At 40.3% G+C, this 16,490-nt stretch overlaps 1 protein-coding gene across 1 annotated transcript in view; it reads right to left on the reverse strand.

The window, feature by feature from the left end:
- Positions 1 to 13,609, reverse strand: part of ptchd4 (patched domain containing 4) — a 57,279-nt gene extending 43,670 nt beyond the window's left edge. The window contains exon 1 of the mRNA XM_038304313.1: positions 12,653 to 13,609. Coding sequence (XP_038160241.1) covers positions 12,653 to 13,252 — 600 coding nt within the window. The 5' untranslated portion in view covers positions 13,253 to 13,609. The remainder of the gene's footprint in view (positions 1 to 12,652) is intronic.
- Positions 13,610 to 16,490: the final 2,881 nt, after the last annotated feature.

Consider the following 16,490-nt stretch of genomic DNA (forward strand, 5'->3'; position numbering starts at 1 on the left):
TGATGGCATCACACAGTTGCCGCAGATTTGTCGGCTGCACATCCATGATGCGAATCTCCCGTTCCACCACATCCCAAAGATGCTCTATTGGATTGAGATCTGGTGACTGTGGAGGCCATTTGAGTACAGTGAACTTATTGTCATGTTCAAGAAACCAGTCTGAGATGATTCCAGCTTTATGACATGGCGCATTATCCTGCTGAAAGTAGCCATCAGAAGTTGGGTACATTGTGGTCATAAAGGGATGGACATGGTCAGCAACAATACTCAGGTAGGCTGTGGCGTAGCAACGATGCTCAATTGGTACCAAGGGGCCCAAAGAGTGCCAAGAAAATATTCCCCACACCATGACACCACCACCACCAGCCTAAACTGTTGATACAAGGCAGGATGGATCCATGCTTTCATCGAGACTCATCAGACCAGGCAACGTTTTTCCAATCTTCTATTGTCCAATTTCCATGAGCTTGTGCAAATTGTAGCCTCAGTTTCCTGTTCTTAGCTGAAAGGAGTGGCACCCGGTGTGGTCTTCTGCTGCTGTAGCCCATCTGCCTCAAAGTTTGACGTACTGTGCGTTCAGAGATGCTCTTCTGCCCACCTTGGTTGTAACGGGTGGTTATTTGAGTCACTGTTGCCCTTCTATCAGCTCGAACCAGTCTGGCCATTCTCCTCTGGCCTCTGGCATCAACAAGGCATTTCCGCCCACAGAACTGCCACTCACTGGATGTTTTTTCTTTTTCGGACCATTCTCTGTAAACCCTAGAGATGGTTGTGCGTGAAAATCCCAGTAGATCAGCAGTTTCTGAAATACTCAGACCAGCCCTTCTGGCACCAACAATCATGCCACGTTCAAAGTCACTCAAATCACCTTTCTTCCCCATACTGATGCTCTGTTTGAACTGCAGGAGATTGTCTTGACCATGTCTACATGCCTAAATGCACTGAGTTGCCGCCATGTGATTGGCTGCTTAGAAATTAAGTGTTAACAAGCAGTTGTACCTAATAAAGTGGCCGGTGAGTATATATATATATATATATATATATATATATATATATATATATATATATATATATATATATATATATATATATATATATATATATATATATATATATATATATATATATGTGTGTGTGTGTATACCAACCCAGTTTACCAATTGCTCTAATAAAAAGGGATCCACATTGTCAAACATTTCACTAAGGTCCAATCTTGCCAGCACAGAGGTTATCTCACAGTCAGCATTTATGCAGACAGCAATGCCATAGATAAAGAATTTATTCATGTCAGGTTGTCTTTGGGATTGGATTTACTGGGTCTGATCTATACTTTGCGTTAATTCAGGCAGTTTAAAATGCGTGGATGAATTCGTTGTCTTGTTAATCTGACTTTAAACAGCATATACGGCCAGATCTGGAATTTTCTTTGCTCTGGCACTGGTGTAAAACAGTCCTCACCAATTTCTGTCATTTAGAAGCACAATGCAAAAGCTGTTCTGTTTGCTACAAATCAATCACACAGTACATGCTAAGGCAAACTGGGAATTGTTCCTTTGCTCAAAGCTCAAATTTGCCTATTAACCATTCCCAACAACATTCCCAACAATATCAGCAGTATAAAAAAAACACCCTGCTCTGAAAATGTTTGCATATTTTATCAAACCACCATGTCTAACCTCTGATATGTTGAAAGACTAGACAGAGAACACGATTTTCAAGAGATGAAATCAGATGTGTTTTTTCATCACTGTTCTTGTCTGTTAAAAAGGAAATAATGGAGGAAAACATGAGACATCTTTGTTGACTCAGAGGAGACAGTTGTGACTAGTTTAAAAATACTACTATTGCTATGTTAATCTTAATAGATATATTCTGATCATCAATGTTAGTAAATCTAGCAAACTGTTAAAGCAGGCAATTTAGACTCATCATCAGGGTGCATTACTAATACAAACAACAACATATGTCCCATTAAAGTTATCTTTAGTGAAAGGTTCAACGCATAAATAACATGAAGAATTTTAAATTATACTTTTTTTCGGCCAGTGTCAGTCCAACTAATCTAATGAAAATTCAGGTCATGTCAATTAAATTAAGACATATATGGCCTGTTTAAATCCCATTAAATTACAGTATAAGTTAAGCCTATGTTTTTTTAAATAATTATGCTGTTGACAGTCTAAACATACAACTGAGATGTTTTCTAATCAGGAGCTTAATGTTATATCTTCCACCTCTGCAAAGCACTAAGCATTTATTTATAAGTTAATTGAAGACATCTTTATCATTTATCTTCAACACAATGTTGTTAAAGACAATCTTCACACACTGGTACAATCTTCCCAAATCCCACCCCCTTTCTGGGGTATTTTATACCTTATTCTAACATTAACATGGAGTTCATCTGTGTGCACACACTAGAGCACAAGCACGGGCCATGTGTGAAACTATTTAGTTTTGCATTTGTGTTGTCTTGATGACACCCTGTCTATGTGTATGGCTTGTGTCCCATGTGAACATGGAAGTCTGTCTATAAAGTGCATGAGTATGTCATGTGTGTGTGGATTGGGTGGATTGATGTTATCAAAAGTTAGTCAGTTATCAAAATAAAAGATTATTTTCTTTCTTCATACACACACAAGCCTGCACACCCACTCAACCATCTCAGAGCTGGTGGTGCAGGCTGCTAACACAGACCACAGATCAGTGATTGACCAAGGTTTTAATCAATGTGTTACAATGGGGAAAGTTTTACTTACTTTATCACATCAGTTAGTATTGACGAATGTAAATGCAATCCGGACACGTCAGGAGAAAAGTGTGATTCTAATGTTGATGAGGTGTTCTGTTGCACTGTAAGAGGGTAGGGGTTGCGATGATAGCGTGAAGGAACCAATTCTATTGCTAAACTGGACAAAGGACATTCTTTTGAGGTTCAGAATGTACACATTTTGGACAAAGTAGATGGGTGGTTTGAGAGGGGCGTGAAGGAAGCCATCTATGTTAAGAAAGAAAAACCAACCTTAAACAGAGGGGGTGGACTCAGATTTCAGCTTTCATAAACCTCAAGTTCAGCAATTGAGTTGATTTTTTCCTGCTGTCACAGCAACCCCAACCCCCTTACTGGGGAATAGAACACCTCACCTGTTCAGCCAGGCCAACAATTCCCTTTAATTACCCCATTTTCGGAGACATAGACAGGTATTGGGTATTACAGGCTATTAAACAAACCAAGCGACCCCATTCCAAAGGAACGGACCCTTTCGTCCGGTTCAATGTACATGCTTTCTAAGCCTTACATACTTACGTACATTTAAAAGCAGCAAATGTCAATTACCTATCCAACCTTTACCCACCTTCATAGGATTCTGATCCACAGCCTTGTTTGCTATGCCCTGATGTATTTTTAATTTTACCTGCCAGCTTCTAAAGATCAAAGAAGTGAGAATAGAGCATGCAGCAAAACAACAGTACATTTTTGAAGCATTTTCTCCTAGGAGTAGAGCTCAGCAGAAATAGCATTTTTTTAATGCAAAGTGTCTCCATTACAAGTGCAGAAATAAATCCCAGTTGTGACATCAAAGAGCAGGATAAAGCATAAGAAGTCAGGCAAACGAATTAGCCCAGACAGCTTGTCAGCCAGGCAAGCAGAGAGAATGAGGATTCAGGAACAGTGAAAAGTGTGGAGTGACTTATTCGCCGTGAGGAGGCCAGGAGAGGAAAGAGTTTCAATCAGCTAGGGCGTATAAGAATAAACCTGAGTAAATACAAAACACTGTTTTTCAATGATATCATCATTACTTATGGGAATGAGGCTTCCAGACTGTGTTAGGCTTACAGTATGTGGAAACATGGCTACCTGCTTCAAATGTATCCACAACTGCTCTGTAGTTGTTGCCATACCTGGCTATCACTCTTTCACAGCACTGTGCATTAAAGCCATCCCATTGTTCTTTATAGAATTACATTAAACCAGCCCACATTAGACAATCTTAAAAGACGATCCTCCTTTTTAAGAATATGTCAAACAAATCTTATTTATTTCTGATAAATTTTAATCATTCTTTTCTATGGTGATACAGCTTTACAGTATAGCCTACAGTTTCAACCTGCAGAGACTCACAAAAAGGGAGTTATTAAAAATTGATATATTTTTGAATATGTCTGACCCTGGTAGAAGATCTAAAACTGAGCATTGCTGCTGCTGCTGATGATGATAGAACGAGCAAATTCATGAGAATGGACATGTCTGGACACTAGTGGTGGAGTGAAAGAACTAAAGTATAAATAGCAAATGTTTAAGATATCATTAAAAGTATGTATGACTGTTTATATTCATATACTTAAAGGGACAAGTCCTTGCCTAAGGTGTTCGGATTCAGGGGCTGCGTCCTCAGAAGGCCAGATTCATATCACAGATTAGGCCTGTTCGGATTGGAGGACTCCTCGTTGTGCGGCTGAGGAATACAGCCTTCTTTTTGCTAATTTTAAAAGCACATGCAGGCCCGTTGCAACAAGGCCAGCAAGTATTTGCCTAAGGTCCGAGCAGCACGGGGGTCCCCAGACAATGGCTGACCACCCTCAAAACAACTCACTTGCTCTTGTGCGTTCTCCGCACGTGAAATAATCTATGTAGCTCATAAAATAAGATCCAAAATAAACTGTAAATCAATTAGACCAATAAATTTTTTTCTATTTGGAAGCAGTGTATGATTCGTTTTATAAACAAAAATGAAAATAGCAGAATTGCTTACCATGCCACATTAGATATAGTAATAATAAAAATGAAAAAGGAATACATCTCAGCCTGCTGGACTCTGATTTTACAATCAAGGTAAATACATTTGGGAGTTGGGTTTGGATGAATATGTTTAATAGAACTTTGTTGTCCTTTAAAAAAGTTCAGCAATGTCCTTATTCAGCACATCAAAGAGCTAGAGGTGCATAAATAGAGAATCCCTAATATGTAGCGTCCCAAATTATTCAGCATTCTAGGCTTCCAGAACAATGAAGCTCACAGATTTGTAACAGCCCTGCTAACAGTTATCAGAATACACCTTGAGAGGTGTAACCCTCCCACTGAATTTTGCTTGGGGTCCCCAAAATTCTTGAAACAGCCCTGAGTCAGGTGCACCCTACGCAGCCTTGGGTATCCCGCGAATCATTGTGAGTCCAAGCAAGCTGGCTGCTCCGTGCTCAGAGAAAAAGGGAAATGTGACGAACAGTGGTGAATATTGTAAGTGCAGTTTAATATAATACAAGTATGTGAAAAAATTACGACTGAAATTAATGAAAATAGTTGTTTGAAATGATTTTTGAGTCAGATATATGGCAGGTAATGTTTGGTTTATTAAAAGGTTTTATCTGTCCCTGTGTAAATGGGTTTGGCTGACATTTAAGCACAGATTTCAATGATTATCCGATGATGGTGATGATGGTGCTGCTGCTGAAGCACTTCTAAATTGTTATTATTACCCAGAAGACTATTGAGAAGTTCGACATCCATTCTTAGCCTGCTTTGTGTTTCAACTGTCCCGGCTGCTATGCTACAGACCGTATGGGCAGTGAAAGCCGGGTAGAAGGTGTAACCTGTTGGAATCCATGGCCAAAACTTCCGGCCCAGTTATTTTCAAGGACCTAGAATGAACCAGTCCAGGACCTAGAATGAACCAGTCCTTTTGTATCTCTGCTTCTTTCTATAGGAGCATTCAGATTGCACCACTGAAGGCTCTCCTTGAAACCCAGTCAGCCTCGGCAGATGGCCGCTCACACTAAGTCAGGTTTTGCTGGATGCTTTTTTTCCTGTTCAAAGGGAGTTTTTCCTCTCCACTGTCACTACAAGCATGGTTAGTGTGTTTGCCTTTGAGTCAATGAGTCGATGCAATCAACTGGTTTTCCTTAGATAGAAAACTCAATTTCACTGTATGATTTAGTGAATTGTAAAGTGCCTTGAGATGACGTGTTGTGAATTGGCGCTATATAAGTAAAATAAACTGAATGTTCATGTTCAAATGAGCAGGTGTGTGCAAATGCAAAATAGCCGAGGCAAGTAATACACCGCTCAACAAGCCATCCCAACTAAAGTCAACTTTTGTGTGCAAGATAGGTTATTAAAGTGAAACTACATTGCTAAAACTTATCCTTTTCTAGTAGTACTCATAGATCATATTCCTTACCCTTCTAAATATTATGGAAGCGGAAAGAGTGTACATATTATCCCAAAGCATTATCCATATTGCTTTGTTTTGATTTATAAAGGTTATGTTTAATCACATCTGAACATAGTACCATGAGCTATCTGGATAAAAATCTAAGTTAAATGTTAAAAAAGCTAACTATCACTACACATCATGAACAGCTCTGTTATCTTGATCTAATTAGTCTAATTACAATAATCCAATTACTCCTGTCATGCATGTGGTTCAACTAGATAAAAAAGAGGGCATGTAAAAGTATCTCTATCACCTCAGTCTGAAGAGATGTTGGTATCCTTTATCCACCACTTCATCAAAATAAAATTATTTCCAGCTTTTTTTTCTAACCCAAAATTAGAAAATGTATCAAATGTCAAGTTATAATATTATCTAGTTTTACTATGACGTAGTGTTAGTATCTGCACTTAGGAAAAAGATGGACATATTAGGAGTGTGTAGTACCTTTATCAACATGGAAGGCCGATCTACAGTACTAGCCAATCAAAATTTCCCCACTTTCCTTAATAGGCCCTTGGCTGGTCCCCTACAATTCCTTTTTAAACATCAGTATTTGTAAAAAAAAAAAAATAATTCTTTCTGTCATGATTTGTGGACATTAAGGTCAAAAGAGAAGCGCCATCTCCTGGTGAGACCCTGTAATGTAGTGAAAGGTTGGAGTCAGAGTAAGAAAAAATTTGCATCAAGGGATCGCTCCAGTGCCTGGAAGTTGGAGGGGATTTTGCTGGGATTTGGAGGGAAGTGTGCTGCCATTCAGCTGCTGTTTAACTCGGAAGGGCCATTTTGAATGGCTGCTACTGTAAGAGCAACCAGTCCAGTTTATGTCAATTCATCATCAGCTTTAAAGGTATTGTGAATTTTCCAAAGCCAGATCCTTTTTTTAAAGAGATCAAAAAACACCTGATTGAATTCTGGCAAAGAATCACACATAATCCAACCTACTCTTCTTCTCAGATTAGGTAGTGTTAATGTAATTAGGTTGGTATACTGACAGGAGACCTGGTGCATTAAGGGTCGATTCTCTAATAGTGTTTCTCGCAGGCTTTAGTTTTGGTGTGAGTTTAAGATCACTATTCTCTTTTTACACCCACTTGGTTCCCACCATCTAATCCAACCAATCATCCTCAGATGTGAGAAGTACCCTACTGCACAGTGCCACCATTTTTACCATTACACACTGTTTATCCTTTCCTTATCATGCATAGTTTTTTCCAAAACAGGCTTGTCAAACACAAAGAAAAGATCATACAAGATGTTTTCGAGGAAACCTTAACCTTCGGTTTGTGGATTTAATATCTAAATCTATTTTAAAACCTTCAATTTATGCCCCGCCCCCTGAGGGCTAATGTCAGTCCTAACATTTGCTTAAAGCAGGTGGATTTATTTTAATATGACATTAAATTCAGTCATAAAATTCCCTAAGGACTGATTTTGATTTTGGGACCAACTTTCGCAGTAGACTTTTGCATTGATAATAGACATAATGGCGGTCTATATGGATGGGTTCTGAATTTGGTACTTTTACTGGTCCCAATCAAATCCTGGTACTACCAAGTACAAATTCATGTAAAATTAAACGGCAGCATCTTTCAGTACCTAAAAAACATCATTGAGAAAAAGGTAAGAGGTTGATTGATTTTCCATGTCACACTTAAATGCAGCATTAAAGGCACAAGAATGTAGTGCTATGTTTAACACAGCAAGCATGGCTGATAGGAAGTAATCGAGAGGAGAGCTCCACTTTTCAAATCAAATCAATGGAACCATCTGGTTGAAAGAGAGGTTTTTCACAAGGCTCAAGAATGCACAATTTTAAAAAGCCTCAGATCCAGGGCAACAGCACCTTTAGCATCCCCTAGCGGCTCATCTTCTGCAGCAAGAGGCAGCATCATCTACCTCTGCTGCAGGTAAGCCTGGCATTTTGGATGACGTGTTACCAGAAAAAGGTACTGATTAGTTACCACACAGAGACCCAGGACTGGGCATAGGTTCTGTATCAGCCCAAGTAGTGTGAATGCTATCCATCCTTAGCTCCCTGCCCCAGTAGTATGATATTTAGAGGTATGCATATCTGTTATAAAGATGCAGTAAAGTGAACAAGGAAATTCCAGAGGTTCTGAGTTCAAACCCCACTCCCACTGCCACTCTGGCTTCCTGAACAAAGACCCTTAATCCCACATAGCTCCCCAGGCTCCACACAATGGCACAATCCTCCCCAAACGATGGGTTAAATGCAGATATTTAATTTAGTTGCTCTGCAGTGATGACAGTGTAATGACAATAAAAGCAGAAAAAAAGAAAAATGAGCCAAAGTTTAAAAAAAAAAAACAAGACTACTGTACACGCACAGACAGATGCATGGACTGAAGAAGCTCAGAGCAGCTGGTATGTTTGGGGCCTCGTTATCCAGAAAGTTTCACTGATTGCCTCGATCAGGGGTACATTAGGGGACAAACCTCATAGCAAAGGAAACAGGAGAGGGGAGGCAAGGTACCTGGTGCATGCAGTAACAGGTGGAAGCAGGATGACTAAACCAAAGCTGTAGATAGTGGTGAAACCTGAATGCAGACTAAGAGCTGGCTAATCATATGTAACAACTAATCACTTATCCCTTCAGTAAGACATTAGGAGAAGGTTTTCTTATGAGCATCATTGGGGGGCTCATGATGGACTTTCACCTAAGCCTTATCTTAAATTAACATTTGTTCCAGAGGTGGCTGAATACATTAAAAGGTCTCTCAAAACTCGACCGGTCCTACGGTCCACTTCTGAATTAGACAGAAAAAAGTGTTGCTCAATAAAGTTTTACATAAGGTACTAGTAAAACTAATGACAGGAGAGAACCATGAGAGTTTGAATAAGGCAGAAAGATTTAGGATGAAGAACTATGTTATATTTTAAAAAACATAATTTTACAACAGACAAAATGCTCCAATTTTCTGTTTTGACTGGCCAAATAAAAAAGGTTCTTATTTAGTGAAATAAAGGGTTAGTAAAATAGAGATGAAACAGAACAAGGTCTTGAAAGATGCAAAACATTTAGAGAAGGAATTTTGATCGCTGTTTTGAAGTTAAACAAATTAATGTGGTTTTAGATCTCAGCAAGGATTTAAGAAAATCAACTTTGAGAAATTCATTAAACTTTTATGAAATGCAAACTTATTACACTGAAGCCTAGAGTCTAGTAAGTTTATTTCAGCTTTAAGATTTTATTTATGATTACATGATAAGAATATAGCCATGCAAAGCTTAAACATCTGTTCTGTTTATCAAGATATAGCTTAAATGAAGTACTCCAGAATTTTCTCTGCATTGTCATATGAAGTCTGCTGCTACAGGCTTCAGCCGACTGAGTGATCAAGCCCTACATCCCTGTAGAATAACGCTGCCTTTCATAATGTGCCTACTTTTGGTTCTGTTGAAGTTTTCTTCCTGTGGAAAGGGAGTTTTTCATCTCCATTATCACTGCATGCATAATTGGTGCAAGGGATTGCTGCAAAGTCAGTGACACACAATCCAAGCAGATACTGTCACCACCTGCTAAGAGTCAAATCCTTAAAAGTCAATGACTGGATGCACACAGCTGGTTTTCCTTGAATAGTAAACTTTTATCCAATGTGATTGGATGATCTAAATGAATTGTCGCTGTAAAGCCCGGCATACACTGTACGATTTTTGCCCTTTTCAGGACGATTTTCCAGTCGTGCATGATTTTTTTCAATCGGGCTGAGTTTCAGCCTCATCTACGTCCTGCATCGTGTAGTGTACAGGGGGTAACGGGGGGGACTGGCCTCTCACAACCACCTCCTGATCAAGAATCGTGTGGCTTTGAGAAAATCAAACTTGTTTGAATTTCGGTCATCCATCGTGAGATGTTCATGGACAAATCCTGCTGTTGAAGTAGAGCTACGAGCCAATTTACCAGAACCTGGAGCACTGTACATGAGCAAACAAGAGAGTTCTTCTTTTTCCAGATTGACGAGTCCAGCCAGCGCCACTTCTCGGCGTTGAGTCCCTAGGGTGGTTTTTAGATGTACGGTGTGAGCAGGTAGGTCGCATCAGAGCGTCGGGCCGCACAGTGTGAGAATATACATCATGAGCTGTAAACTTTCAAACCTTACTGTTTCATGGTATAGTTTGAAATGTAGCTGCGTGCAACTATTGAAAATATCGCCCTATGTATGCCCGGCTTAACTTTCCCTAAGATCACGTCTTGTGAATTGGCAAAATATAAAGAAAATGAAATGAATTGAATTATCAGCATGTAACATTACTCAGGTCAAAAGTTATGTATTTTTGCTTTCATAGACTGGTGAAACCTGGAATATATTATTCTTATTTTCAGTTTGAACAATTCTAATTATTCTCATTATTAATTGAATATGGTTTTTTTTCTTGAATTTTGATCTTTCCAAATGATTAAGTCTTCCTTTTAAGTATTTAAGACTTCCGACTAATCATTTTGAGCCACTGTCACATCTAAATGTACCTACTGTAAAACAATAAAGTTGTTTCTTCTTTTTCTATGCAGACCAGAGATTCTTTCAAACCAAACATCAAGATCCACAAAAACCTCCACAAAACCTTTATTCTGTGCAAAATGTAAAAGTAACTTTCTTCTGGCAAGACAAAGTCAGAGGGATTTTTTATCTGTTAAAAATTCTAAGTTAGGGGTCTTACCACGTGCAGGTTTTTTTTTTTTTTTTTTTTTTTTATATAGATAATACTTTTCTTACATTTACAGATATGGCCAACAAACATTCTATTCCTAAATCCAGTTTTTTTCCCGATTTGGTCAGATCCGCCACTTTATTCAAACATATAACCTATTGTTCTCTCAATTACCTGACAATTAAAACGTGGATGTTACTCTAAAGACCCCCATAACTTCAAAGGGCCAAATCTCACATTTTATAACTCAATTATGTAATTTACTAGAGTATCAACAGTCAACATCAAGACAAAATGGGAAGAAGATTTAGAGACAGTCATTTCAGAAGAGATGTGGGTTAGAGCTCTTAACCTTGTGAAACAAACTACTTCTTGTGTACGTCTCAATCTGATTCAATTTAAAACTCTCCACTGTACTCACTATATTACAGTCAGACCTGCTAAAATATACCCTGAAATAGATGGGATGTGTGATCGCTGTAGAGCCACCAACGCAGACTTAGCTCATATGTTCTTGTCGTGCTCTAAGCTGGGAGAGTTTTGAAAATCAATATTTAGGGTTTTGAATGTTGCGTTTGGTCTACATCTAAAACCTAGTCCTCTACTGACTATTTTTGATGCTGTGATATTTAGCAAGAAAAATGTTATTGCTTTTGCAGATGCTATGACCCACAAAAATTTATTGACAGATGACCGTTGATACATGATTGGCCGTATTAAGGTGTACAAACTGATGTATAACTAACCGGCCTGCATAAAATGACGGGGATAAAAAAAAGATTTTAAGAAAGGATATATATATATTTTTTTTAATAGAGTTTTTCTAAATTTGGGACAATATTGTCCTATTAAGAGTACATTTATATACATGTTCAAGCCAGAATGATTTGACATTTAAATATGATTTCCCTCGACTTTAATTTTTATTTATCTAATCTCTTTTTCTTTGCCTGCACAGGGAAAGATGGGGTTGGATGGGGTTAATAAAAATATAAAACTGTTGAAATGCTGTGTAGTTCTTTTTATATTGCACACTGTCATCAAAGGAATTGTAACAAAACACTACAATCTGAATGGCATTGTCTGTTTTAACCACAATAAAAATATGAGTAAAGAAAAAATACAAAGTTATTCTACAAAGATTGTTTTTGTATAATAAAAAAAAAACACACTAAGCATTCTCCATGGGCATCATATATATGCTCTTTCACAGCAGGTTGTATCAACTGCATGGTGTGTTTAAAATTTTCAGGATAAAAAAAAAGCCAAATGCAAACATCTGATCATCCACGCTGTATCATGTTGGCCTCCTCAGCCTGAAATGTGCACCTGCGTGTTTTTGCATGCTCTGTTTAGAATGATGCATCTGCATGTGTGCAGGCAACATCCCAGCAGCTGCTGTGACAGCGTATGTGCAGCAGAGGGAAAAAAGCAGGAGGGAGACACTGCATCAAAAAAAGAGGGGGGGGGGGGGGGGGGGGGACCGAGGATATCCCTGTGCGTGTGTGTTTCTGTGTGTGAGTGGAGGAGCACAGGAGAGCAGGGTGCTCCGTGGCTACATGCAGCCAATCAATCCACCTGCACAGCGCTAAAATAACCGGCTGGTCTGAGCTACACGGAGGCTTCCCTCGCCGGATGATAAATGCAGCAATCTGCAAGCCCCACACGCAACACATGCCCGTTCATTCAGAAATTATCGCGCGCTCTCAGAGGCCAGCCTGCAACACGGCGGCGTGCACGAGCCCGGCTGGCATGCAGCAAAAGCTCACCTTTAAAGTGGTGTTCGGGTAGCTGAGGGGCACCTTGTGGAAGGTGCTGTTGGAGAGCACAGCCTGCTGGATGTCTTGGAAGATGGTGATGATATCATCCAGCAGGCAGCGCTTGTCCCTGTGGCTCAGGACGCACAGGTGACCGAAGGTGTAGTTGAACCCCTTGTAGGTGACGCGCAGCTCCAGCACCTGCTTGTGGACCTGCAGGACCTGGTCGGCCAGCTCCAGGATGTTACCCCCGGACTTGGCCAGCAGGATCAGTCTACCATATCTGCCCGGCGTGTGCAGATCCGAGTACAGCTTGTGCTTAGACTGGTCGACGGGGAACAGACTGTTGGCGAGGCTGCGCTCGATCTTGGCCAGGCTGTGAGTCGGGGCGACCAGCACCTCCAGGTCCCGCTCAGGCTTGAAACGGCTCAGCACGGTGGATCCGAAGATGATGGTGAGCACCGCGGGGACGGTGAGGAAGAAGACGGGGTGCCTGCTAACGAATAAGCCGAGCCAGTAGAAGGAAGCCTTGAGCCCTCTGTGTATCACTTGCCGCAGCATCCTCCACAAAATCCGGCTCGCAGATGCCCCGTCTCCTCCGATGAAGCACATGTGACATCAGACTCCTGTTTCCCGGCTCAGAACAATCCGTAAGAGAATTACACCAGGCTGCACAACACGCGCACGCACACATATACGCTCTCTCGTACTCACGCGCACACAACACCTGGAAAAAACAGCACTGCAGCAATGCGCGGCCAGACGGGCGGACGCGCACGGACAAGCGGACGGCTGTCAGAGGAGCATCGCCGCATCAGGCGATCGAGTCGAGCTGAGTTCAGGCCATTCCGCCTCCGATCCTGCTCCGCTGCTCTCCGGCTGCAGTGGCGGCGACGAGCCGCTGCTGTGCGGTGTGCATGTGTGTCTCCTGTCTGCCTGCACAGCCCCTCACAGCGGCGGCGGCGCCTGATTTATGTACATAACTGGAACCATGTGGCTGGTGGTGGGGAGGAGTTAGGGAAGGGGTGATAGAGGGGAGGGGGGGTAACAGTGATGTAGCCTGGTTATTTTAGGAACATGGGAGGAAACATGAGAGTCATGAGAGTTGTAAAATGCTCCTGCAGGTGGCTGAATGACCACCAGCAGGAATGAGTCAGTGTTGGCTTCATGAATGGGGAAAACCCAGCGAGTGGAGCTCATACAGGCCAGAGAGGCTGGAGTCAGAGGAGGGCAGACCTAAAGCCTTCTGTGGATGGAGGAAGTTTTCTTCCATTTCTTTTGCAAACAAACAGCACATTTTGCTGATGGAAATTTTAAAAAAGTGCAATCCAGAAATAAAAAATAAAAAAATATCATAAAAAGGTATGACGGAGTATTAGGGCCAGGCTAGAGATTTTTTTTATTCTATTATGAGAATAAAGTCGTTACATTACCTGAATAAAGTTTTAATATTACAAGAATTAAGTCATCATTCCACAACCTGTTTCAGAAAGAAACCTTTGAGCTCCTATCAACAGATGATGGCCGCCCTGCTCCACCAAACAGCAACCTGAGTCCACTTTGTCATTCTGCCTACTTTGATGCTGGTGCTAAAAGATTTCATTATTTGTCAAACCAGAGCCAAAGTATAACTTCACATAAGTCGCAACACTCCTCATTTTAGGGGAAAAAGGTGCTTGTTGTAAGAGTTCTCATAAAATACAACTTGTTTCTTGTAATTGTAGTTTATTCTCTTAGAATTACAAATTTATTCTCGTAATTTTATGACTATTCTTGTTGTGACTTTATTCTCGTAATATTACGAATTTATTCTCGTAATATTACAAGATGTAATTGTAATTTTACTTTCATCTTTACTTCCACTTTTCCTTCACGTTTATTTTCAATTTCCATTTAGAAAAAATGTCCTTTGCTTGCAACAATAATCTAACGAAATTCCCTCCATAGAATTTCACCATGAAAAAAAAAACGTTTATGTTAAATCCTTTACAAAATAAATTAAAGGTCACATCACATTTAAAGGTGTACTGCAGGATTTTTTTTTTCTGGGTGGATCTTCAAAGTTAGTGGTCCTCCTAACTGTCAGTCATTCTGGTGATATGTTTACGTAAGGCCGTCCTACATGCTCATCCCCATTTTCGCTTACCAGTGATGAGTCTGACATGGTGGAAAAATGGAAAATCTTCTTTTGTAAAGTAAGCTTGTCTGAGGGATGCAAAAAGCAATGAGGAGAAAATAGGCTTGTGCATGGTCTCGCACACACTGAATAGGTGTTCCCTCTCAGATGTGGGTACAGGGTTGTGCTTTTTTAAGTAGAGAAGGCAGTTCTTTTTCAAAATTTGTGAAGATCCTCCACTAGACCTTGAACTTAAGTGGATTGACTTCACTCTTGGAAAACTACAAAATTCATCTTAGGGTTGCCAGTCAACAATGGCTTTCTCTGCGAGCTAGTTTAAGCATTCATTTCAAGCTGGGCTGCTCCTTCAGGTGTGAGTTTTCACACACTCTGCAGAATATGTAATAACAATGAGTGGTCTATTTAAATTCCAGAATATTCTGCTTCACCCTGCATTTCATGCATAGCTTCCTGCCTGCAACCTGTTTGTGCATAGCCCCCCCATCGCCCTTCATGGGCTCTCCACAAATAATTGTGTGTTCACAAGATACGACGATGCCCATTGTGATAAAGTGATACGATCAGACGCATGCTAATTAAATAATATACATGTATTTGAATATTTCAGTGCTCGGCTAACGTTTTTCTCAGACATAGAAAGTCGCAGGCCTATTGACTCCTAACATTTAACATTCAGCGTCTGCTCTGCCGATAATGCAAGGGTAGAAGACGAAATGTGCTGTTTACCTGTTTAAAGAAAGAAACAACGAAAGAAAAATGTCTGAGGACTTCAGTGTTTAGGAAGAGCATGAGTTCTTTGCCGAGCTGAATGCACACTTTCATCTGGTTTGGTCTGCCGCGGTTTCCGTACCGTCGTGAACTCGCAGGCGCGCGCTTTCAGGAAATCCTATACACTACTGTGTATGCTCTAAAAACATTCTAAATGACTTCGTTTCAAGTAAATTCTTGATGCTACCCACTCAGGACACTTGGAATACATTGGACGAGCAGTATGGAGGAATATTGACACGTTTTTTGTGGACTTTTATGGACCTTTCTGCCTCGGGCGCCATAGACCTCCATTATTTGAATGTCAGCAGACAGCAAGAAGCCTCACAGATCTCCAGATGCATTTGAGATATCAAAAAAGTACTCCAGAGTGTTGTTCAGCATGGGGGTGAGTAGAAAATGAAGGCTAATCATGTTTTGGGTGTACTATTCCTTTAAGAACTGTCCCTGCTGATGATGGAATGCCGAACACCTGCGAGCGCCATCACCAGCCATCACCTGTGGAGAAAGGAGAGGAAAAATGCAGGGCCCAGCCCAGACATGTCCGCAGCACCCTGATACTCAAAGTTGAAATATCAAGGTATAAAACTCTATTGAGTGGTCCAGACTATTTAAACCAGACAAAACCCCGATTTGCCAGCAAAAAACATGGAATCTTTTATGATCTTTCCTCTTAAAAGAATGAAGTATTGACAGGAACATGAATCAAAACAAGGAATTGGAACAAAGCGATCAATTTCATGCACAATCATAATTATTACACACAATGGCCTGAAAAATTACTCTGCTACAGAAAATGATTATTCTATTATAGAAAATTATTCTATTTTATACTTGAGGTTTTACATATAGGTCTTGATACTCAGTTATGATTATTTGCTGAGGTCCTTTTCTGGAAGGTTGTTCAAACTACAAGTTAATTGTGGCCACCATCTTCTACTATTC

Source organism: Cyprinodon tularosa, unplaced genomic scaffold, assembly GCF_016077235.1.
Source record: "Cyprinodon tularosa strain WSP-4 unplaced genomic scaffold, ASM1607723v1 ctg530, whole genome shotgun sequence".
Lineage (NCBI taxonomy): Eukaryota > Metazoa > Chordata > Actinopteri > Cyprinodontiformes > Cyprinodontidae > Cyprinodon > Cyprinodon tularosa.